The sequence below is a fragment of the Durio zibethinus genome, chromosome 2 (genome assembly GCF_047325235.1).
Source record: "Durio zibethinus cultivar Kanyao isolate XHJ-2024 chromosome 2, ASM4732523v1, whole genome shotgun sequence".
Classification (NCBI taxonomy): Eukaryota; Viridiplantae; Streptophyta; class Magnoliopsida; order Malvales; family Malvaceae; genus Durio; species Durio zibethinus.
The window spans coordinates 7,466,579-7,477,224 of record NC_143163.1 but is presented as its reverse complement, the minus strand read 5'-3'; the positions used below and the strand labels follow the sequence as shown (position 1 = coordinate 7,477,224).

The window sequence follows — 10,646 nt, the reverse complement described above, 5'->3', positions numbered from 1 at the left end:
TTCACTGTCAAAATTAGCAGGTGACACAAATGTCTTCCAATGCAATAAAAAACAATTAAAAAAATAAAAACATGTAACAGTCTTTTAAAACCTTTTGCAGAGTTAAAAGGTGATTCCATTAATTCTTATTACAAATATACAATTTCATTGAAACTGATTTAAGTGAAAAAAAAAAAAATACCCATACGTATTCCAAACCCAAAAAAATGGGCTCAAAACCTCAACACTCCTCGGCCCTGCGGCGAAATTACTGGAGAGTGCTGTAAATGGGTAAAATTAAGGACAAAACAGGATAGACGTAAGTTCCAATTTTATTGTGCAAAGTTGAGTTGTTGGAGAACAACTGTTGTTAAAAGTGTGGGCAAATCCCAATTGTCGTCTGAATCTGCCCGTACTGTGAATAAAGAAGAATACCGAACTTCACCCATCTCGAAACTTTGATTAAACCTCCTCAAGAACAAGTCAAATCCTCGATTTCCGGAGAACAGCGAAGAAATTTTCGGTTTTTACCTAAACTGGGACTTAGGGTCAGTTACTCATCCTGCCTTGTCATCATTCATCATTTTTTTTTTTCGTTTGGGATTTTCTGATTTTTTGTTCTTCTGCTTTCTATGAATTGATAATTTGTTTCCAATTCATTTAATGATTATATATTACAGTAACACGTACACTGATAAAGTTGCAGATACTTAGAATAGATTTTTGGTCCCAGATTAAGATTTTATGTTAAATCTTGATTTTCTTACATTCTAAAAACTTTTGCAATAATTAACACCATGCGATATTCATATGTCATGTCGTCATAACAAACAGAATTCTGATGACATTTTAAAATAACCAAATTTCCACGATATTCATATGTCATGTCGTCATAACAAACAGAATTCTGATGACATTTTAAAATAACCAAATTTCCACATTACTAATTCTTCATTCAGCTCTAAGAATAGAAAACCTGAACCTTTCAGTTGGTTTGGACGGTGAGCTACTGCTTAAGCCTGTTGAAATGTGTATTCATTTTTATGTTTAGTCTATTAGCAAAGTACTTCAATGAGGAATTAAACACCTTTCCTTCTTTGTGCTTGCTACAGTGGAATTTCAGAGAAAGATGAGTTCCACCAGACACAGGACCCTAGGGGGTGGGGGTCATCATGTATTGGACCATCTGAGACGAACGCAAGCAGAGAATCCTTCATTCTTTTACGCAATTCAAGGTGATAATGACCACACTTGTGGAAACATACTTTGGGTAGATGATACATCAAGGTTGAATTATACTTACTTTGGGGATACTGTCATATTTGACACAACATATAGGAGAAATTGCTATAGGGTGCCATTTGCCTCATTCACAGGATTAAACCATCATGGGCAGCCAGTTTTGTTTGGATGTGCTCTAATTTTCAATGAGTCTGAGTCCTCGTTTATATGGCTATTCCAAACATGGCTTCGTGCAATGTCAGATCGCTGTCCCATCTCTATATCAGCTGACCCAGATCATCTGATACAGATGGCTGTTACAAAGATTCTTCCAGAAACACATCTTCGTTTCAATAAATGGAGCATTTTCAAAGAAACCCAAGAGAAGCTGGCTCACATATACCAATCATATCCTACTTTTGAAACAGAATTTAAGAAATGTATTAATGAGACCGAGACAAGTAGTGAGTTTGAATCATCTTGGGTATCGCTTCTGGAAAGGTACTTTGTCAAGGGTAATGAATGGCTTCAGTCAATGTACAGTGCTCGGCAACAGTGGGTCCCTGTTTACATGCGAGATACATTCTTTGGGGAGTTATCTATAACTGAGGGAAGTGGAGGTTTAAACTCATTCTTTGAAGGGTTCGTGAATGCATCAACCACCATACAGATGTTGATCAAGCAGTATGAGAAAGCTGTAGCAAGTTGGAATGAGAAAGAATTAAAGGCAGATTATGACACCACTAACACTAAACCAGTTCTTAAGACACCCTCTCCCATGGAAAAACAAGCAGCTAACCTCTATACAAGAAGAATATTCATGAAGTTCCAAGAGGAGTTGGTTGAGACCCTCGCTAATCCTGCAACTAAAATTGAGGACTCAGGAACTGTCACTACGTATCGGGTTGCCAAATTTGGGGAAGACCACAAAGCACACACTGTTAGCTTCAATTCTTTTGAGACGAAAGCTAGTTGCAGCTGCCAAATGTTTGAAAATTCTGGGATAATATGTAGGCACATATTAGCAGTTTTCAGAGCAAAAAATGTTCTTACACTTCCTTCACAATATGTACTAAAACGATGGACGAGAAATGCCAAAACTGGGGTTGTGTTGGAGGATCGTGCTTCTGAATTGCCAAATAATTCTGGGGGGTCCTTATCAGTTCGGTATAACAATCTACGCCAAGAAGCTATTAAGTATATTGAAGAAGGGGCAAAATCTATCCACGTGTACAATGTGGCAATGGATGCTTTACAAGAGGCAGAGAAAAAGGTTGCTGCTGCAAAAAGAAAAAGCCCTACAGCTACAGCAGATGGAGCACTGGGCAACGGAGGTAATAAGGACTTGCATGCTGCAGGAGATACTCAGACTGTGGCATGTCAATCTGCGGTAAGTTTCTCCTACCTTAGGATATTATCTAGGTTGTTAAAATGTTAACGCCCCTTTGTTATTAAGCTTCTCAAATGGACTATATTGCAAATTCATTTCATTATTTGATGAAGTTATTTCACGCATCTTTCTAGGGCCAGTTGAGAATAGGAATCTATGCTGTCCAAAGCTAATCTTGAAGTCAGTAAATGATGGTTTTAACCATTTTAGAAAAAGGCTTACTCATCTTTCCTATTGAGATTCTGATTTTTTTTTCTATTTTCTGTTTAATCAACAAATTAGGTAATTGAATTCACGGAGTATCAGGAAAATGACAATATAATAGTCTTCCCTTGTATTGATTTGGTCCTGTTATTTTGTTGGTATATTTATTAAGTCATATCAACAATACTCATCTGATTATAGCAATGATATTTCAAAATGTTCTCTCACCAACTTCATTTCCTTGTTTATTATTTTCTGTTTTCTTTTTATTTATAGTTTGTTGGAGTAAAATTTACTTAACGTTGTAAGATTACTCTCATCAATGGTAACTTTTTTCTCATAACTGCCTTAATGTTTCTAGTTAGTTTCATAACATTTAATTTTACCATTATCTTCTCTTTTTTTTTCTTTTAAGCTCTTTATTTAAGGAGAAAATGAACAAAGAATCTTTAGATTAACTTCTCCACTTATTGGCCCCTTCAGCATCTAATGCCTAAATTCTTTCGCATTCCATAAGGGTTGAATTTGTCCATTAAATTCAGTGAATTATGTAAGGAGCTGATAAGAAACTCTTGATCTCAGACCGGTTTAGCAGTCCTGTGTTTAAATAAATAGAATTAAACTTTTTCATGAATTATGCCTTGCACTGCTATTCCGGCAAACCAGTTAGGAGAACTGAGCTTCTAGATTTAGGAGAGATCAAAACTTCTAGAGATAGATTACAAAAAATGTGGATGCAAGTAATAAGAAATGATGCGAGAGTTAAGGAAGTAGAGGAAAATGTTGTTTTTGATAAATATAAGTGGCTTAAAAAGATTTAAAACTACGACCTAACATAATTTTTTATTTTAGCCTTTCATACAACCAACTGCAGAGTTATGGGATATAAGGCTTAATTTGTTATTGTTGTTGTTGTTATACTGCTATTCAGGCATAGGTATACCAATGGTCCTTAATTTCAACTTCCAATTAGAATTTTTTAGAGAGAGAGTGGGAAATCTAGGTTGATACTCACCGAGGCTTAACTTCATCTGAAATACATGCATACATAGATGTATAAGAACTTTTTGCACTCTCTTTGGGAAGAGGAATATAAAATGCTTACTTCCTGAAATTCCCAATGAGTCCATTAGTGTTTTCTTTTGATCTTTTCAAGTTTCATGCTTTGATAGGTTGACACGTATTTAATGAATAAAAAAGAGGTGCCTCTATACATTTTTCTTCAAAGTTTTTTTGTTATTATTATTTTTTATACCCATTGCTGGATCAGAATATTGTCCTCACAATACAAGGATAGATACGATCATTATATGATTGTTTTATGACCCTGATGCATACGTGGAAAATAGTTTATTAAGGAACTCTCTTGATGACTTATCATTATCATTTTCTCATTTTGTGATTGTGACTTGAGATCTTCATTGTCCTATCACTCAGGATGAGAAGGAAAAGAGAATTCGGGAATTGACTACAGAATTAGAGAGCATAAACCAGCGATGTGAAGTGTATAGAGCAAATCTACTGGCTGTTTTGAGGGATATGGAAGAACAGAAGTTAAAGCTGACTGTTAAAGTTCAAAACGCAAGGCTTAGTTTGAAAGAGTGAATGTATTGTACATACTTATAGTTGGTATTTTAGCTTTTTGGATGATTGGCAAGAATTGAGCATGATTGGGTTAATTTACCATAACAACATCTTAATAGATTGTATGAATATATATATATATATATATATATATATATATATATATATATATATAAGCTTCTTCGAATGGTGAGAGCAGTTTTCTAGTTTCTACCTTGTCTTTCAGCGAAGAGCATGAAGACAAACGGACAATTTTCATTGGGAACATGGGCATTGGGCAACTCATCATATGTTGACCTGAAACTTTTTTGCTTTCTGAGAGTGAACCCGAGACTTAATAAAGCAACCATGGACCAACATAAAACTGCATATTGCATATGCATACCAGGCGCAAGTCGTCTCGATTGGCATTGCCCAACACTGCCCCCAGGTAGAGCTGCATCAAACTATAATGACGTTGGTGATTTAAATAAGTGGTAAATCAACTCCTAATCTTTGGAAAACGGACTACTGTGATGGTGGCCCAACATAATAGGTTGACTCGTGATACATAAACAAAAGCTATAGGCATCTTATCCTTGCATGAAGCTTGAAAAAATGACAATCTTTTTAAGAGATCAGAGGTTACGAATGGCTCAAAATTGAACTAGTTTCAGTAAAATGGTTATGCACCAATTAATCTGCGATGAATTTCCTATTTAATTGACAGCCACAGAGCTACAGTGTATCTTCCTCCATCCTTCATGACATGACCAGCAATAGTAACTCTTCAACCTTTATTTCACTATCCTATTTAGATCACAGTCAAAGAATATTTCCAGCTGAATCTTCAAACATAGTGGTAAGGAAGATATTATTCATAGCAACGCCTATGGTGAATATTTTGCCTCCAACCCGCAACAAACGAAATCAAGCTAACAGAAATCCATGTTATATACGCTGCATGTTTTCCCCCACCGTTAGTGAATACCATCATGATGATGATGAAGGAGTTGGTTATCAGGAACTCCAGACTAGATGCTTGACACGGGGTCACCATCACCAATCTCCATCCATCGGTTCTTTATTTTTATTTTTTTCCTTGAATAATCTCCAGAGTTTACTAAAGGAAACTAATCACTCAAATTTACAAAGTATGCACCTAAAAGACATCAATTATACTATACATGGCAACAAGACCGAAGCCATTCCTAATTGCTCTACAGCATTCAAAGGTGAAGAAAAGCCTGGCCCAATTACTAGGGTAGTATTGAAGACCAAGACTTCAAATACAGAATCAGATGAGATAAATCGAAATTACATGGCAGAAATGTATTGCACCATCAGAGGCCATCCTTCATACTGATCTTTATATTTTGCACTTTAATTGACAGCTGTAGCTTATGGTCTTCAATGTCTTTTAAAACAGAAAGCAAGTTTGCACGGTAAACTTCACACTTTCGACTTGCATACTCCAGCTCATTGGTAAGTTCCCGGATTTTCTTGTCCATATCATCCTGAAAAACAATGAAGCACCATCGTCATTTTTTTGCCCCCTTTTTCTTACATGTGCATATTTATTGTAGATATATGTCAAAACCAGATTGTTTATATCCCAAGAATTATTGAACAGAGTCCCTGAAGATAGTCCACATCATATACCTCAAAACCTACATGGTTTAAGGAAAACATAGAAGAGAACTGCATACTCAATTCATCATTCAGTATGAACATGTAATGCCTTTGCTTAACATAGAGTAGAACACCTTAGGCTAATGAAAGATGCCATGCTTAGACCCAAACTTGCAACCAGATTGTTGCTGAACAAGAATATGAATAAGCTGAATATATACTGTAAGCACAAAGCCCTTAAGAATCATTAAAGCAAAAGCATAAGGAAAGGCAAAACCAGGTATAACGGAGCTTAAAAAACCACCCAACAGATTTAGATCTGTGTTCCTTTAATACCGAATTTTTGAGAAAGATGAATCATGAATAAACAATTCAGAAGAATAACTATTAATTTAATCCACAAGCGAAGAAGAGAATCTAGCTCTTGATAATATCAAGGTTATAATCTGTTAGTCTTCACCAAGTATGTTAAAATGGAGAGAAACATAGTAATTAACATAGTTAGCTTACAAATTAATGCAGATAATTCATTTCACTTCAAAGAAACACAACATGTTAACAATATAATGAAGAGCAAAGACATAATTGTCACAAACAAAGTAGCAGAGCATTAAGCCTAGAGGCACTTGCTACAAAAATGGACGCTGCAGTATATGTATTTTAGTCTCAAGCCCTGAACCCACTGAGGTAACTCTACACCTTTCCTATTCCCATTGAAACTAGAATTTGGGTGGTCCCTTTTAAGTTGAAGATGCAATCCAAAACTTTAAAATAGAATTTCTAGAGCTGACAATATGTTCAATGACATATCCATGGAGTATAGCAAGTTTGAACAGAAATAATCCATCTCACTGGTAAGGCTTACTACAATAACAACAAATTCAAATATGAACAGTAAGTTAGGTACTGAAGAAAATAAGAAAACAAAACATTTACAGCAAAGTTTAACCAAGAATCTTAAAAGGACTGACTGATGTTCGTTGAATTTTCATTCAGTACATCATATGTAGAACAAGAAACAGGAATAATGGAATAGTAGTTCTGACCTCAGACAAAGGTTGACCAGGCATTTTGTGATTAATAGTATTTGCCTGACTAGCATCACGTGCAGAGTCCCCCCTGATCCTCCCATTAACCATCATAGTCCTGCCTTCATTCTTTGTCGCAAAAGCAACTCTTTTTGCAGCCTCTTGGAGAGCACCAATTGCTAGATTGTAAGTGTCTAAAGACTTTGATCCTTGATCAACAAACTTGAAGGCCTCATGGCGTAGGGTATTATACCGGACCGTATGAGATTCTAGATAATTAGTATATACATCACTAGCAGGTTCTTCTAATATAACACTAGTCCTTGCATTTCTCGTCCATCGTTTCAAAATATAATGAGATGGGAGAGTAAGGACATTGGTTACTCTGAAAACTGCCAATACATGTCTACAAAGAAGACCAGAAAACTCAAACATCTGGCAGCTACAAGTGGCTTTCATTTCTAAAACATTGAACTTAACATAGTGGGCTTTATGATCCTCTCCAAACTTTTCCACCTGATATGTTATGATGTCAGCATCATCATCATCATCTGATTTTGATGCCATGAATGTCAGAGTCCCAAATAGCTCCTCTTGAAATCTCATAAACAGTTTTCCAGTATAAAGCTCTGAAGCCTGTTTCTCCATTGGAGATGGGGTCTTCAAAGCAGGGGAAATGTTCATTGTATCATAATCTGCTCTCACTTCTTTCTCATTTCGACTCTCCAGAGCTTTCTCATAGAGCTTAAAGAACTGATTTAGATTGGTTGAAGCATTCACAAAACCATCGAAGTATGAATTCATGCTATCACTTCTTTGGGTTATAGACATTTCAGCAAAAAAAGTGTCCCGCAGATATACAGGGACCCACTGCCTGCGGTCATTGTATATCGTCTGAAGCCATTCATGATCCCTGAGTTCATATCGATCTACAAGTAACAACCAACAAGACTCAAACTCCTCAATTGATTCAGGCAAGTTAACACACTTATGGAAATCCGCTTCAAAAGTTGGATGCTTGAGGAACAAATGGGACAACTTCTCTTGGCATTTCTTGAAGATATGCCATTTGCATAAACGGTGCCGAGTCTCAGGGAAAACCTGCATAATGGCTGACCTAATAACAGCATCATGATCGGTGGTGATTGACACCGGGGGGCGACCAGACATTGCCATAAGCCAAGTCTTAAACAGCCAAACAAAGGATGCTTCAGATTCATTTATTAAGAAAGCACATCCAAACAAAACTGGTTGTCCATGGTGGTTTACTCCAGTGAAAGGTGCGAAAGGTAGCCGATACCTGTTCGACCTATAGGTAGTATCAAAGGTAACAGTATCCCCAAAGTAAGTATAATTCATCCTAGACTTTGGATCAGCCCAAAACACATTACTCATCAAAGCTTGATCCTCATCACCCTGCACAGCATAAAAGAAATTGGGATTCTCAGCTTGCATTTGCCTCAAATAATCCAAAAGCAGTTGAATATCTCCTTCTAGGCTCCTCTGCCGATTATTCCTCATATAATTCCTACAATCCACTTCTGTAAATCCAACCTTACTAATTCCACCATATTCTTTTATTAAAGCAGACATAATCCTACGAGGGCCCATTCCAGCAGCCTGCAATGTATCAATCAAAGTCTTAGCAGGCCCAGATATTTGCCTATGAGACCGAAGCCAATGAACCTGATCAGGTGGAACAAGCTCGTGATTATGCCCTCTAACAAATCCAGACACAACCCATTTCCCAGAATCCTGCATTTTAACAGACAAAGAAGCCTTACATCCTACTCTAGTAATAGTACGAGGACGCTTGATCTCCCTATCTTTTGTTCTTTTCTCATTCAAATTCCTAAACCCTTCTTTAGCACAAACAAACTGTCTCTGAATAATTGCTCCATCACGCCTGGAACGACGAGAAGAACTTACACGTGTACTAAAACCGACACGGCGAGCATAAGAATTGTAAAAGGCCTTGGCGGCTTCTTCAGACTCAAATTCCATACCTTCATAAGGCTCAAGATCCTGCACGTCCCCTTCTGGAAGGTAAATTTCACCTCCACCGCCATTGCTATTAGAAGCAATAATTGACGGAGCAGGGCTATCAGCCATGTCCTCGTCAACGTCTAACCCTATGTTGGCATCATCATCGCCATCGCGGCCGCTGCTACCTCCTCCGCCTAAGCCTATGTCGAATTCCAGAACCTCCGCGTCCATGTAATTGAACTTTATTTATTTATTTATTTATTTATTTTTGCAAAAAGTTGAAAATTTTAATGTGAAAATGGAATTGAAGTGGTAAAAAAAGATGTAAGCTTCACCGTGGAAGACATGAACAAAGAGACGGGAGCTAGGGTTTCCAGAGAAGAATGGAGAAAATGAGAGAAACCCTAGAATCGATATCTAAACGGGGGAATTTTATGAAGAGGGGGAGATTGAAATTTTGAATAAAGAAGGTGTAAAGGAAAATGAGAAGAGCAAAGTGAAAGAGAGCGGAAGTTCAGATGAAAAAAATTCAGCACATTACGAAGGGGTCGACAGAGAAAATTCAGAAATTTTGGAATTTCGGATTACGGTCTACGGAATACGGGTTGGGGGTGGTTGTGTTTTGCTACGGCTTAACTTTTGGGTCTACCAGTCGTTGCACTCTTATCACCGTTGGATTAGAATATCATATCAGCCGAAAAAATTAATCATTTAAGTAAATAGCATCGTGCTCCTTAAAATAAAATTTTATTTTATTGCTTATATTTTAAAAAATTTTAATCAAACTCTTAATTGCTTAAATCAAAGTTATTAATATTGTATCAGAAAATATTTTATTTTTTTAAATATGATATTACTGGTATCAATTATTATGATATATTATTTCAAATTTTTTGATTTAATATAAATTTATTTATAAATATACATAAACATGTATATTATAATCTTATTAATAATTTATAAAATAAATATGTACTATCTTTAAAAATCAAATAAATAAATTTAAGAGTATAAAAAATAATATCATAAAATCTTTACTATATTTTTAAACATTCAGTTTGATCATATGATATTTAAATAAATATTTTTTATACAAATATTAAGATAAAAATAAAAAGATGAAAAATTTTAATCTTTGTTTCATAGTTGTTAAACTTTAAAAAGGAAACATAATTACTTTTTTTAAAAAAATGAAATACTTATGAATTTTTATTTAAAAAATAAAATTTAAAAAAGTTATAAAAAAATTAAAAAAAAAAACTTAATTTTTAAGAACTATTTTATCAATTAATTTTATTTTTATTAAATTAAAAAATAATCAAACAATAAAAAATAAATTAAAAATTATAAAATATATTTCACACTTACATATTAATTGAAATAAATAAATTCATTAAAATTTATTGAAACAAATAAAATTAATTAATATTATCCAATATAAATTTTGATATAAAAATTTATTTTTAAATTTATCATATTTTAATGTAATTAAAACGTATTAATTAATATGATTGATACCAAAATAAAATTAATAACTATAATCTAAACCCATATCAAAGTGTTCTCTTCATTACCTATGCGATTTATATTAACAAAAAAAAAAATAAAATAAAAACTCTTTTCTTGTCGTGTCTTTAATAAAT

General features: G+C 34.8%; 2 protein-coding genes across 2 annotated transcripts; one reads left to right on the top strand and one right to left on the bottom strand.

Moving 5' to 3' along the window:
• The first annotated feature begins 341 nt into the window (after positions 1-341).
• Positions 342-4,587, top strand: LOC111309166 (protein FAR1-RELATED SEQUENCE 9-like). Its single transcript, XM_022908105.2, has 3 exons — positions 342-527; positions 1,092-2,590; positions 4,232-4,587. The coding sequence occupies exons 2-3, from the start codon at positions 1,109-1,111 to the stop codon at positions 4,397-4,399; spliced, it is 1,650 nt and encodes a 549-aa protein (XP_022763840.2). The 5' UTR covers positions 342-527; positions 1,092-1,108; the 3' UTR covers positions 4,400-4,587.
• A 472-nt stretch (positions 4,588-5,059) lies between these two features.
• Positions 5,060-9,677, bottom strand: LOC111309165 (protein FAR1-RELATED SEQUENCE 5-like). The gene is made up of 2 exons (XM_022908104.2): positions 7,036-9,677; positions 5,060-5,874 (listed from the first exon to the last, which is right to left on the bottom strand). Exons 1-2 carry the CDS (start codon positions 9,232-9,234, stop codon positions 5,701-5,703), a joined length of 2,373 nt encoding a protein of 790 aa, XP_022763839.2. The 5' UTR covers positions 9,235-9,677; the 3' UTR covers positions 5,060-5,700.
• Positions 9,678-10,646: the final 969 nt, after the last annotated feature.

Excerpts from the sequence above, each read along its gene's own strand:
- LOC111309166 (XM_022908105.2), top strand. The coding sequence starts at position 1,109 with ATGAGTTCCACCAGACACAGGACCCTAGGGGGTGGGGGTCATCATGTA. Across the intron at positions 2,591-4,231 it reads CTGTGGCATGTCAATCTGCG|GATGAGAAGGAAAAGAGAAT; the intron begins GTAAGTTTCTCC and ends CCTATCACTCAG.
- LOC111309165 (XM_022908104.2), bottom strand. The coding sequence starts at position 9,234 with ATGGACGCGGAGGTTCTGGAATTCGACATAGGCTTAGGCGGAGGAGGT. Across the intron at positions 5,875-7,035 it reads CTGGTCAACCTTTGTCTGAG|GATGATATGGACAAGAAAAT; the intron begins GTCAGAACTACT and ends ATTGTTTTTCAG.